Here is a 15,373-nt window from a genome sequence, read left to right as displayed (position 1 = left end):
CATGAACACGCATATTTTAGGTTAACAGATAAAACACTGGATCCTAAAATGTCTTGGGAAATGTTGAGATTAACCTTAGCTAAGATTAATAAAACTTCGACAGGATTTGTCCATTCATTGTTAGCTCATGTTAACTAATACTAACAATAAACTTTACTGTAAAGTGTTGACACTTTTTTTAAATAAAGAAAATTGGCCATATGAATGTACACTACCGTTCAAAAGTTTGGGGTCAGTATGATTTTTTTTAATGTTTTAAAAGAAGTATCTTCTGCTCACCTAGCCTGCATTTATTTGATTAAAAATACAAACAAAACAGTAATATTATGAAATATTATTCCAAATTAAAACAGTTGTTTTCTATGTCAATATACAGTAAAGTGTAATTTATTTCTGTGATCAAAGCTGAATTTTCAGCATCGTTACTCCAGTCTTCAGTGTCACATGATCCTTCAGAAATCATTCTAATATGATGATTTGCTGCTCAAGAAACATTTATGATTATTATTAATGTTGAAAACAGTTATTTACATTTTTTTTATGATGCTGTGGTGAATAGAAAGTCCAAAAGAACAGCATTTGTCTGAAATCTACATCTTTTGTAACATTAAACACTACCGTTCAAAAGTTTGGGGTCAGTAAGAATTTTAATTTTATTTTTGGGGGATAGAAATAAAATTAATCAATACTTTTATTCATCAAGGATAAGTTAAACTGATCAAAAGTGGCAGTAAAGACAATTATAATGTTAGAAAATATTCTATTTTAAATAAATGCTGTTCTTTTGAACTTTCTATTCATCGAAGAATTTTGAAAAAAAATTGTACACAACCGTTTTCAACATTGATAATAATAATAAATGTTTCTTGAGCATCGCATCATCATATTAGATTGATTTCTGAAGGATCATGTGACATTGAAGACTGGAGTAATGATGCTGAAAATGCAGCTTTGATCACAGGAATAAATTACACTTTACTGTATACTGACAAAGAAAACAGCCGTTTTAAATTGGAATAATATTTCACAATATTACTGTTTTTGTTTGTATTTTTAATCAAATAAATGCAGACTTGGTGAGCAGAAGATACTTCTTTTAAAACATTAAAAATTCTTACTGACCCCAAACTTTTGAATGGTAGTGTCAAAATAATTGTAAAAGTAAAGGAATCTTATACTGGATCAAACTAGACTGCTGTACTGTATATGTTTGATTTATGCTGAAGTGTTTGGGACACGGTCTATTGTTTTTGTAATCAGGCTCTCAAAGTATATTAGAATTTGGATTTAGATTTATCTGCCAATGTATCATTTATCACCTTTCAAATATAAAAAATTATTGGTTATCAAAATTGGCCCAAATTTTCCTGTCAGCACATGCCTAATTTGATTTCCAAAAAGAAAAACAATACCTTCTGTACATCTCTGACTTCTGACTGGGACAGAGTGTTCATTTTGAGAGCAGAGGGTCCAACCTCACTGAGAGTCTGCAAACATCAAATTAGACATAAACACTGGTCTGAATATGTTAACAGCCTAGATCTCACAAGAGTCTCTGCTACATTTGCTCATTCTCTTACAGCACAACTCTCACTTACCTGGTGTAGGCCCACAGTAAGAGCAGCACAATCGTCACTGATGACAGCGGGGTCTCACGGCTTATCTGAAAATAAGAAATAAAGCTTTATATACAATCACTTCAACTAAGAGTTGCAAACCTTCAGTATATATGAAATATATCAAAGGGGTAATGTACAGTTAGACAGTAATTAATGCAAATTAAACATGGACAGGATGATCAGTGTCAACCATTCACAGCTTCCGATCAATAAATATGTGCACATGAAATATTGATTTAAGATCATATACAAGATCACATAATAGATCCATTTCAAATCAATATTTCAATATTTAAAAACCCATGGTAATGTTCATGGCTTTATATATGCATTACATTATGTGTGTGTGTTCATCACAGTATGTCAGGTTGTGTGTAGCTTTACACCTGTTTTATGAGGACACGTGTTTTATGAGGACATCATGAGAACATGTTCTTCATGTTTGACTTGACTGAAGAATCTCAGTGTGTTGTTAGATTGACAGAAGCCTGGTCTATGAGGACACTAGTTTTAACGGGACACTGATAACTAGATACATTTGGATGGCGCCCTGAGTTCAGGGTTAGGGTTAGGGTTAGGTTAGGGGTATGTATGAGAGTGATAGTGGTGAAACGAGGTGTGCTAGTTGTACAGTAAGTGATCATGACTCACTTTTCACACACACAATCATAATTCAGTGACTGATAACTGTGGCAAACAATCTGCTTCTTAGAAACACTGAAATCTGTTCTATTCTTTAAAAGGTGCTAAAGAGGATCTTTTCGTCGACTGAGAAACCAAAGACTGTTACTGAGTTTTTGAAATGAGCGCATGCGTAAGAACAGCCCCCTCCTTCACAGCTCATTTCACGGGAACGCCTCCCAAAACTCCTGCACAAGTATTAGATCACGAGTGTTTACCACCGGCATTCGCTGTGTCGTGTTAGTGGATTCATTATGTCGGACTCACCGCAGGTAACTCATAATCTGCAGCTGTTACTCCTGTGTTCTGACAAAAACATTGCATGCGGCGCCTGTGGAGTTTGGAAAGTTACTGGAGCGCAGCCGCGCTCGTCTCTCACAAGGAACGTCACGGCAGTGATTGACAAGCCAGAGGGCCAACCGTTTACGCGATTGGCTGATGTTTTTAAGGCCCTACCTCGTGCACAGATTATGTATATTAATATTATTACTTTCAGTGCACCTAATAAATAGTCTTTTATCAGTTAGTAAACACAGTTTCAAGTAATATTGCAAAAATGTATAAAACAAAACATCCTCTTTACCACCTTTAAGGACTAACTCAATTATTACTTTACTTTTATTTGATACCTTTATTGTTGCTGTGTCTTATTCTTCTGAATCTGATTCTTCTCAGTTACCATCTGAAAATAAGAAAGAAAAGCAAATAAAAATCAAATCAAAATAAAAAAAAAAACAATTATTCATTGCAGTATTACTCATTGAAAGTCAATTTCAACTGAGGGTGCTTCTTTTTACCTACTTCTAAAATGATTATATCTAATCTAACAAACACAATAATGAGTTTTCAATATTGACATTTGCTACAGTGAGCTGTGAATTATGGGTTATCAGTATCAATCCCAATCTTCCATATGGGTGCACCCCAGAGTCCCGGTAAAACGAGTGTCCTCATAGACCAGGCTTGTGTCAATCTAACAACACACAGAGATTCTTCAGTCAAGTCAAACATGAAGAACATGTTCGCATGATGTCCTCATAAAACACGTGTCCTCATAAAACAGGTGTAAAGCTACACACAACCTCACATACTGCCATGAACATGCATGTAATGTGATGCATATTAGGGCTGGGCGATATATCGCATGTGATTGTCACGCGCATTTCGTCAGTAAAGCCGGTTCCCTGATTGCCGCTAAATCGCCATCACCTGCTTTCAAATTTAATAGACAGAGCCGTAGATCACTGACAAGCTACGCAATATCGCGTTCATATCGCAGATGAATCGCCTTCGATAATGAACGCGATATTGCGTGGCTTTTCAGTGATCTACGGCTCTGTCTATTAAATGGCGCTCCATTTGAAAGCAGGTGATGGTGATTTAGCGGTAATCAGGGAACCGGCTTTACTGAAGAAATGCGCGTGACAAAAGCATGCGATATATCGTGCAGCCCTAATGCATATATAAAGCCATGTAGGGCTGCACAATATATAGTTTTGTCACTGATACCTATCTGTGGGTGTGACATTGCAGTACAAATGAAGTCAAGTAGGCTATAGGGATCATAGTTGATCTGCGATCCATACGGACTACGGCTGCACGATGTATGGTTTTAGCATTGTATCCCGATGTGTGCATCCACAAAAGTCACATCACAGGATGTGCAATGTCAAGTGTAGGGATCGTAGTTGATCCGAACGGTCCAGCTGCCCCACGGTTAAGAGCGCATGTGACTTTTACAAATGTCATTTGCTTGTGTTTTTAAGTCCTGTCAATTTAAACATCAAACGCACTATGACTGGAACTCGCGCTGTTTTCTGACAGACAGATAGCACGTGAACACAGAGTTCAGTTCTCTTTCTCTTATCTTTGAGCTTGAACAAACACTCTCAGCGAAAACAGTTGGTTCTGTGTTGTAAACAATTAAGAAAACGGATGCATATAATATTGGACCCATACATGCTTTCCTCAATGTGTGTACCTCAATACAGTTAGATTAACCTGAAAAACATAAAGCACTGCTTATTTTAATTTGTATCTTATTTTTATTGTGTTTATCTAAGCTTGTAATTCGTTTATTATTCTCTAAGCAGATGCACTACCCTACAAAATGATCCCAATCATCCTAGAATGATTAATTATTTTCAAATAGTGCTATTCAATTCAAATCTGGTGGAATTGTTTTCATATCGCAATATATAAATTGCAGAAAAACTAAATATTGCAATGTCAGTTTTTCTGCAATATTGTGTAGCCCTATTTCCCTGAGTAACATTTAACCTTTAATAATAAAGCAAGTAAAATCATGACTGTAAATAACATATAATATACCTGACACAGGTGAAATCACTGATGAATCTTTGTGAATACTGTATGTCTTCCTCCTGAGATTGGGCTTTCTCCATCACTGTTTCACTTCAGCATGATCTGATGTGTCTTCTGTCATCTTCTGTTTTTAGTATAAACGTCAAAAGATAAATTATAGTAAACAGCAAGTTATTTTCATACTTTATTGTATGATATTTAAGAATTATGTATAATTGAGGATCAATATTCCTTCATAAATTTTCACAATTGATAAATTATAGACAATAATACTGACAGTATTAATTTGACTGAATAAGACTGACAGTTCTGATACATCTTATCATAGCCAGTAAATCTTTGTTTCTTAATGTCTTTAAATCAAGCAGAACTGTAGTAATATTTACAGTAGGCTGGTATGTGAGGATACTGTACTGGGTGAAATGCCGTCCCCTTCAGACTGTAGTCATGACAACGCCTTATTATGATGGCTTGGCTAGGTTATTGCATGCGATCAGAAAATGATGCAGTTACAATTATAGTTTAATCGAAAACCAGCTTTAAATGACAAGCATCGCTGATTCCCTCCTGACAGTCTTTAAACACAATCACAATCTCGCTAGCGCCGTTAGCATCGCGAGCTAGCTGTTTTATAACTGTAAAACGAGCTGCAAAGAGCTTACAAAACATGAACAAACAAGCCAAACGGACCCACAAGCATTTAAAAAGCAGAACAACTTACCTTTAAAATAATAGTAGCCTCCATCAGGTGCTCAGATGTCTTCTCAGGTGCAGCTTCTATCCGGCCCAAACAGGAAATGAACGCGAAGACTCTTATTATAAACCATACTTAATATAATATACGCGGGATTAAAATAATAATAATAAATATATGTGATGTGAGCGCACGAGTTAATGTGTGGTTGTGTTTACATGAATAGCATATGCTAACGAGCTAAATAAACTGTATAAATACTGAGTAAACAGCATTCAAGTTATTTTTATACTTTATTACATGACATTTAAGGGATATTTTTAATCGAGGATCACTATTGATTCATATATTTAATTCACAAATAAAAAATTATAGGCAATAACACTTAAATAATTAGTATTTTGCATTAACTCGCTTGTTATACAGACCTATGCTGAAGCTGAAGCTGAATGAAGCTCCGCCCACCGGCGCCATCTTGTCTCGCTGTTGTTCATTGCGTATGCAACCAATAGGAGCTGCAGAATTAGGCTCCGCCCGTCGGCGCCATCTTGTTTTCGTGATTTCCCGCCTACCAGTACCGATCTGACCAGTCACAGGCCTCAATACTTACACTTGTGTGAAAAATGCAAATTTTCGATGACGCCGGTACAGTACCAGGACCCGGCTGCAGGGGCGCACTCTCGTACACAGAGGATACACAGTGTATGGTATAAAATCAGGTTTTTGTGGTATATAAGGACATGCCGCGAAAATTGGAGAGGGTGCTTCTGGGACATAGAGAAAGGCATCTACATTGCCGGAATTACAAGGACATGGCCTGTGTCCTCATAAACCCAAATGTCCCCGTAATGCCGGTGCGTATTCAGGTCAAAAGTCCTCGTAAACCACAAAAACCAACACACACACACACACACACTCTAACACACTCATCACACACACACACACACACACACACACACACACACACACACACACACTCTCAGACACACACACACACACACACACACTCTAACACACTCATCACACACACACACACACTCTCTCTCTCTCACACACACACACACACACTCACACACATGCACACACACTCTCAGACACACACACACACACACACACACACACACACACTCTCAGACACACACACACACACACACACACACTCTCAGACACACACACACACACACACACACACTCTAACACACTCATCACACACACACACACACACACACACACACTCTCAGACACACACACACACACACACACACACTCTAACACACTCATCACACACACACACACACACACACACACACACACACACACACACACACACACACACACTCTAACACACTCATCACACACACACACACACACACACACACACACACACTCTCAGACACACACACACACACACACACACTCTAACACACTCATCACACACACACACACACTCTCTCTCTCACACACACACACACACACACACATGCACACACACTCTCAGACACACACACACACACACACACTCTTACACACTCACTCACATACACTCTCACACACACACTCACAGGTTTGTGTTGTTATCTCAGTGAGGTCTCTCACAGGCGTAATAGTTTTATACTGTACAAACTGTACATTCTCTCCTCCTAAACCATCACATTCTGCATTTTTACATTTATAATAATCATTTAGTATGTTTTTAAAGCTATTTTACATATGAAGACTCATCAAATATCCTCATATTTCATGTTTATGTAATAATACCAGTGTAATAATGCCATTATACACATTTGTGTCCTCATAAATCACAAAAACACGCACACTCACACACACACTTTTTCCCCCAATCATTTATTATTATGCAAACAGTATTTACAGGTGAGAAATCAAATAACCAAAACCAAATAACCAAAATAACTCTCTCTCTCTCACACACACACACACACACACACACACACACACACACACACACACACGCCCCTCCTCTCTGTGTCTGTGTGTTCAGTGTTGTCTGGCTCGACTGTGACCGGGATTGACCCTGGAGAAAGAGACGGGGGAGGGGCGGAGCTTTGACCCCTTGTGACCCCCTGCATCACCCTGCATCTGATCCCTGAGAGTGTGTGAGTGTGTGTGTGTGTGTGTGTGTGTGTGTGTGTGTGTGTGTGTTTGCCGTCATCAGCTGCTCACTTCAGCTCTTTGAATAGACGTCATAGAGTCAGCGTTACAGCCTCATAAACTTATACGACTGATGCTTTTGTTGTTGTGTTTTATTGATTCTCCTGCAAGTATGAAGCGCCAGACAGATCAGTGATGATGCGCTGGAGGAAGTGATGTCGCTCTTATAGATTCTGAGGGACAGACACGATTCCCTTTAAACGGGCTTTCACTGCTGATAGTTTTAATGATTTGCATGATTCGATAGACTCTGTTCAGTGAGAGATGTGTGTGTTTGTCGTGTGGACAGTCAGTCATTGTGAATGTGTGTGTGTGTGTGTGTGTGTTTGGCTGTGCGGTCGTGGCGAACTTCACGTCCTCGGACCATCAGCTGTCTCACACTCTTTTTGTTCTCATATGCAAAACCGACTCGCTCAGACAATTCAGTCTAGACCTCGTCTCTGTGTGTGTGTGTGTGTGTGTGTGAGCTCTCGTCCGTCCCCCACTTACCCATCTGCCCCGGCGGCCGTCCTCTCAGGGCTGGAGATGTGTGTGGGAACGCAGGAGTTTAGTGTTTAGTGTTAGTTTGACTCCAGTGGATGTGAACGTGGCATCATCATGCAGCTTCATGCAGCGGACGCTTCGCAGCCGTGTGTTCAGAGCCGCTGCAGCGGTGAGTCTGACGAGTGTTTTAGAGATGCTTTTTACTGTCGTAGGTTCAGGCTGCTTTTTATTTCTCAATTATTTTGATAGTTTGTGTTAAAGTCTTCTTGTTGCAGACTTAATGGTACAACTGAGGTCAGGTTACCACTTTTTTTTCTCATTAACTGTGATGCTGACTAGACTTTAAAAATATGTAAACAAAAGTTTGGAGTCAGTAACTTTTTTTTTTTTCTTTTATTCATCACGGATGGATTAAATTGATCAAAAGTGACTTTAATGTTATAAAAGATTCTATTTTAAATAAAAACTTTTTTTTTTGTTATCAAAGAATCCTAAAAAATAAACTATGAAGCAATATTGTTTCTTGAGCCACAAATCAGCATATTAGAATGATTTCTGAAGGATCATGTGACACTGAAGACTGGAGTAATGATGCTGAAAATTCAGCTTTGATCACAGGAATAAATTACACTTTACTATATATTCACATAGAAAACAGCTATTTTGAATTGAAATAATATTTCACAATTTTTACTGTATTTTTGATCAAATAAATGCAGAAGAGACTTCTTTTAAAAACATTTTAAAATGAATGATAGTGTATGTCTAATATACAGTGTATTTTTGGGTCTAAATATTTCTCAGTTGTTTATGGAGTTACTGTTCTAGTTTGGAACTAGTAGTTGTTGTTTTTTTTTTTTGCTTTTTTTTTACTGTTTTAAGCTCCTTCGAGACCTTTTTGAATCTTAGGATCTGATTTTGTCTGATTGAATTTAATTTGATGTGGACTCAAAGTTTTCACTCATTCACATTTTGAGAAACGCCTTTATTAGCATGACAAAAGAAATGTGTAGAGAAAAACATTGTAAAAATAAATCAATAATACGCTAATAAATAAATAAAAATAATACAAATAAGATTTATATGAATTAAAAGTAGGGATGCAAAGGGGCGGAAAATTTATGGTAAATTTCTGGAAACTTTCCAGGATTTTTGAAAACTTTCAGGAAATTTTTTGAAAGTTTCTGGAAATTTACCAGTCGCCCTTTGCATGCCTAATTAAAAGATTAAAGTACAAATTTGATATAAATAAATGAACAAAATAAAGAAAAAAATATAAGATTAAAAATTGTGTATATCAATAAATGAATAAAATAAATGATAAAAAATAACTTTAAATTACAAAAAATAACAAATTATTAAAATAAAAAAAAAACTAATAATACACTGTGCAGTACTATAGTGAGTAGAAAAAAAACTCAATAAATATTTATTTTTCACAGTATAAACTGTCTTTCTACATAACGTATAGCTGTCTTATAAACATTAGGATGGGATGATCATAAATGGCCGTCTGAAAGATTGAAAAGCAGTCTGATGTACAGTATTTCTGTCTGTCTGCAGCCCAGCTGGAGTTTGTTCAGATCCTGGTGATCGTGGTGGTGATGATGATGATGGTGGTGGTGATCACATGTCTGCTGAATCACTACAGACTCTCTGCACGATCTCTCATCTCTCGCCACGGACGAGCGCGCAGACGCCACCTGCCCCTGCCGTCGGTAAGAAACACACACACACACACACACTGTACTGTCCGTGACGCTTCATTCACACACGCTGATATCCGTCTCACAGGTTTCGGTTCACTGTCGAGTAACTGTGCTAATGTTAGCTTCGGCTGGGTCACATTATCAATGACTCATGACACTCGTGAGTGTGTGTGTGTGTGTGTGACAGTTTAGCAATTGAACTCATTCTAGACTCATTACAGAAATCCTGACATCTAGTGGCTGTAGAATAAACTACCTCACAATATGACACTGCAATATGTCACGATTGAACACATTATGATTCATCATGATATCATCGTTGAATGATGATTGAAACTGGGCTGAATGCATGGTTGGAAATGAGAAATTATGCTTTTAGAGTCTCTTTATTATTGAACTATAGCAAATTACATTAATGTACATAAAAAAAAAAAAATATATATATATATATATATATAATTGTGTATTTTAAGTCCTTATATAAATATAGATTGTTTCTGTTTCTGTATCATGTGTTTTTCTCTGTGTTTTATTCAGGAGGGCAGTCTGTGGTCCTCTGATGCTCCAGGCTCTTCTAGTGCCATCAGTGAGGTATGATTTATATCATTAATAACTGCATTTATATGCAACGCTTAGAACATGATGCTGTTATTACTGTCATCCAGACAGAAAATAAGTCATAAAGGGTCCAAATTGCATTGTTAAGAGACAAAACATAAATAAGTCACATCAGTGTAAAGTTGAATGTTCAGAATTAATGTTTATAAACATTCTAAACTCTATAAACATGCATTTTAGATCCTCTAACTCCACAACAAATGCAGAACAAAACAGGAATATAAGAATAAAACAAACATAAATAATAGTGGCATTCCTTATAAATCACATTTATTATTTGCTATTTATGCAAAAAGAATGCATAAATATTACTTAGTATCATAAGATTCCCTCAAAATACAAAATATTAAATAAAAAATATTATTGAACAAAAATGCCAAAAAAAAAATGCTTAAAATGAATAATATTGATGCAAAAAGAATGCATAAATATTACTTGGTATCCTAAGATAACCTCAACATACAAAATATTAAAAAATAACATTGAACAAAAATGTTAAAAAATTGCATCAAAATGCATATTTATGCAAAAAAGGATAGTATTTATGCGAAAAGAATGCATAAATATTAGTACCATAAGATTCCCTCAAAATATAAAATGTTAAAAAATATTATTGAACAAAAAGTCAAGAAATTGCATAAAAATGCATAGTATTTATGTGAAAAGAATCCATAAATATTACTTAGTACTATAAAATTCTATCCAAATACAAAATATTAAATAAAAATATGATTGAACAAAAATGACATAAAATGCATAATATTGATGCAAAAAGAATGCATAAATATTACTTAGTATCATTAGAGTCCCTCAAAATACAAAATATTAAAAAATATTGAACAAAAATTTTAGGAAATTGCATACAAATGCATATTTATGCAAAAAAAGGATAGTATTTATGCGAAAAGAATGCATTAATATTACTTAGCATCATAAGATTCCCTCAAAATGCAAAATATTAAATAAAAAATATAATTGAACAAAAATGCCATAAAATTGCATAAAATGCATAATATTGATGCAAAAAGAATGCATAAATATTACTTAGTATCATTAGAGTCCCTCAAAATACAAAATATTAAAAAATATTGAACAAAAATGTTAGGAAATTGCATACAAATGCATATTTATGCAGAAAAAAAAGGATAGTATTTATGCGAAAAGAATGCATAAATATTACTTAGCATCATAAGATTCCCTCAAAATATAAAATATTAAATAAAAATGTAATTGAGCAAAAATGCCATAAAATTGCATAAATGCATAATATTGATGCAAAAAGAATGCATAATATTTATGAAAAAAGAGTGCATAAATATTTGATATAACATTCCCTCAAAATACAAAATATTAGAAAAAATATTATTGAACAAAAATGTAAAAAAAAATTACAAAAAAGCATATTTATGCAAACAAAGGATAGTATTTATGTGAAGAGAATGCATAAATATTACTTAATGCTATAAGATTCCCTTAAAATACAAAATATTAAAAAATATTATTGAACAAAAATGGCAAGAAATTGCATTAAAAATGCATAGTAATAATGCAAAAAAGGATAGAATTCATGCTTCAAGAATGCATAAATATTACTTAGTACCATAAGATTCCTTCAAAATACAAAATATTAAAAAATGTTATTGAACAAAATATATTAACTTTGTCTTTACTGGAAAAAAACAAGAACTTGCATTCGAGGTGTTTTTTTGTCTGGGATAAGTATGAGTGAAGACGGCAACATGCCAGCCGTATTTGTAGACATGCATCATTCCAGATCCCGTTTGACTCTGGTGTCCGTGTCTCCAGCAGGTCTACACTCCTCGACCTCCGGACCGGGTCCCGTCGTACCTTCAGCGTGAGCGTTTGGACCGCTTCCAGCCCACGTACCCGTACCTTCCCCACGCCATCATCGACCTCCCGCCGACCATCTCGCTGTCAGACGGAGAAGAGCCTCCGCCGTACCAGGGCCCGTGTACCCTTCAGCTCCGAGACCCCGAGCAGCAGCTGGAGCTCAACCGAGAGTCGGTCCGAGCGCCTCCCAACCGCACCGTCTTCGACAGTCCTCTGATCGACGCGGGCATCAGCGCCGGGAGGCTGGAGGGCGCTCCGCCCGCCTACAGTGAAGTCATAGGGCACTACTACCACCCGTCGTCATTGCCGCGCCACGCACAGACTCAGTCCGCACCTCCGGCGCTGCTGGTGCAGGGCGTCATTCAGATCAGCCGCACGGACAGCAGAAACACCCGCAACAAAGACAAACAGAAAGCACAGCAGGTCTGACGAGCTGACGTCAGCATCTCAGTGCTTTAGTATGAGCGATCGTGCTTCCCGTTTGTCGGAGGAAAATCACGGCAGTTGCACAACAGACTCACACGAGAGCTGCCGCTTCCGGATTTGCTCCGGTCTTGCCTTTTCACTCGGACCGAGACGAACTTTCTATACATATTTACATGTTATTTGTCCTCTTCTCTCTCTGTACTGACAAACTCTGACAACAAACAAAAACAGGTTTGATTCTTCGCTGGAAAAAATGATGTTCTCGCTCAGTATTTCTGTCTTGTCTGTCCACCACAAATATCTAAAGATCCTTAAATCAAGATACATTTACTGGAGAAGCAAAATAGTCATGTTTACTGAAAAAAAAAAAAATCAATGAGTTTGTGCTTAAAACAAGAACAAATATACATTTTTGTTCTTGTTTTAAGCACTTAAACCACTCAATATCTCAATTTAAGATGTTTGTGCGGGAAAGCAAGATATAAACACTGAGGAAGAACATCATTTTTTTGCATTGTAGAAAGTTTCAGTGTTCAATTTTACCCTCATCTTCAGTACAAAACGGTTCTGTAAAAATGCCAATATCACTAGTTTTGCATCAGATGCACAATATTTATACTGGAGCGTAAACATTTGTTTGCTGTCAGAGGGACAGAGAGAGAGTTGTTTGTTGAGGTGCCAACAACACACAGATTCATGTATGTATGTATGTATGTGTGTGTATATAGGCTACTATATAAATATATATATATATACATGTATATGGAAAGCTGAAAAAAAGCAAACTTAAAAGCACGATTTTAGAGTTATTTATATAAATGTCTAAAATTGCACTATTTTTAATATTACAATATGACAAGCCTCGGCTTGCGATCAGTCCACAGATAGCGTGAGTGTCCTATGAACGAGTTCAACGCTTCACAGCTCGACTGAACAGAGTTCTAGAGTAGTCTTTGAGCTAGATTACTAGTGTAGAGTAATTTCAGAGCCCTTCAAATGTGTTTGCCTTAACTTTATTCTGTATTCTAGAAATCTGAATTCACAATCATTGATGATGTTTAGAGCCGAAGGATTCCTTCTGTTCGGCTGTGGCGCACCGGCTCGGCGTCTCTTATAGCACTTTACCGACAGCGGGAGGAAAACAATCGACGACACCTGTAGCCGCTGGTTCGATTCGGAGTACACAGAGCAAAATCTCCAGAGTTAAATCAAATGGTCCCTCTCTATATAGTGTTAAAATAACACTGAAGCAGAGTGAAAGTTAATTGAGTTATGATTGAGCAGTAGTGATGAACGCCTGCTGTTAACAAGCAGAATCACTGAAAAACTACAACTGACTTCAGTCTCTACAGCCTTTCAAGATCTGATTAACTCCACAAACAGTGTATTATCTCATTAACTGTGCTTCAGTGACTCTATATACAGAAGTTCTCTGATTCAACTCTGGGGATTTTGCTGTGTAAATGAGCACAAAAGCAAACGAATATGCAAACGCTCCCTCATGGGACGACGCTCGCAGAGCTGAAATCACGTCATGGGAATGTTGATTCACTCTTGACTCGAGTCACTGAATCATAAATTCAACTCATTCGCTGCCAAATAGTGACTCGCACGAACGAACCCATGATTCAGTCTGCGCTCGTCCGTCCAGGCAGGGAATATCGGGTCGGGTTTTGCTAGTGTTCGGGTTTATTCCAGAGAAACGCTGCTAACAGGAAGTCGAGAGCTGGAGAGAGAAACTACAAATGTAGTTTAAACGCTTATCAGACTTTAATCTAGCTGTTTAGTGCATTTCTATAACATATTCCATTTTGCATTTCTGGATGATATAATATATGATGCATCTGATAATATCATGCATTTCCTAAAAACCAGCTGTTTAAATTCCTAACTAGGTAGCTAGTGCATATTTGTATAATATATATTTCTACACATATGATGCTTTGGCATTTCCATAAATGCGCAGTTGGTGTGGTTCTCTCTCCAGCCGTGGCGTGACGTCTTCCCTTTACAGAGATGCCCGTTTTGTGCCCTCTTGAGATGCCAGTGTGTCACACGCCCAAGTCAGCCAATCAGGCGGCCGTTGACAGGAAGTGACATTGTATGCATGATGATGATGATGATGATAGTGGAGAGAGTTGCAATATACCGACTTTTGGCCTTTTGATAATGTAGTTTAGCGCAGATTAAATATTATGTACTAGTTGTTTTCATGTTATTGTTAGGTCATTTTTTTTTGTTCGCTCACATGCATTAAACAAACGGCAGATTTGTAAGTTCAGTTTCGTTCGTTCAGACCCTCGTGACGTGTGCCTTCAGTCGTGTGTCATTCTGTTGCCTTCATATTTGAATCTTTCCTTCTGCGGTTGAGAAAACATTTGATGCACGTTTGATTTGGTGAACGTTTAAGCACAAGATGAAACCAAACGACGGGGGCGTCTGCTCATCTTCACGTTGCTTTAAGTTGGCGTTTCTCACGCTCACGTTGATTTTTGAACTCTTAATCGAATAACTGAAGGCCTTCCATGTGAAAAGAGGCATTTCCAAAGAAGGACTTTCTATCCAAGCCTTTGCGAGAGGTCAGAACGACTGGACTAAAGCTCTTATCTCGTGTTTTTCTCCTCTCTTGGCATTGCTTTGGGTTTGAACATGCCGTTGAACGCTTTAGAGAATCCAGCTGTTGCGAATGGAAAGCATCTGCAGTGCTTCTTCTGCTTCTCATTCGGCGTTCAGATATCCACATGTGTTATTGTCAGTAATGACCGCTTACTTGTAACTCTTATTTTTATTTATATCAG

General features: G+C 37.1%; 1 protein-coding gene across 3 annotated transcripts in view; it reads left to right on the top strand.

The window, feature by feature from the left end:
• pmepa1 (prostate transmembrane protein, androgen induced 1) overlaps positions 1-15,373 on the top strand; it is a 45,122-nt gene that overhangs the window by 29,634 nt on the left and 115 nt on the right. Inside the window, exons 1-4 of one of the 3 annotated variants that reach the window (XM_067374925.1) lie at positions 7,448-8,140; positions 9,535-9,689; positions 10,218-10,271; positions 12,105-15,373. The exon at positions 12,105-15,373 is cut by the window's right edge and continues 115 nt beyond it. In XM_067374925.1, the coding sequence (XP_067231026.1) occupies positions 8,086-8,140; positions 9,535-9,689; positions 10,218-10,271; positions 12,105-12,578 (738 nt within the window). In that variant the 5' untranslated portion in view covers positions 7,448-8,085 and the 3' untranslated portion in view covers positions 12,579-15,373. Of the gene's footprint in view, positions 1-7,447; positions 8,141-9,534; positions 9,690-10,217; positions 10,272-12,104 lie in introns of those variants that run through there. The other 2 variants (XM_067374924.1, XM_067374923.1) reach the window with 2 other exon arrangements.

Source organism: Chanodichthys erythropterus, chromosome 21, assembly GCF_024489055.1.
Source record: "Chanodichthys erythropterus isolate Z2021 chromosome 21, ASM2448905v1, whole genome shotgun sequence".
Taxonomy (NCBI): Eukaryota; Metazoa; Chordata; class Actinopteri; order Cypriniformes; family Xenocyprididae; genus Chanodichthys; species Chanodichthys erythropterus.
This window is presented reverse-complemented; position numbering and strand designations above follow the sequence as displayed.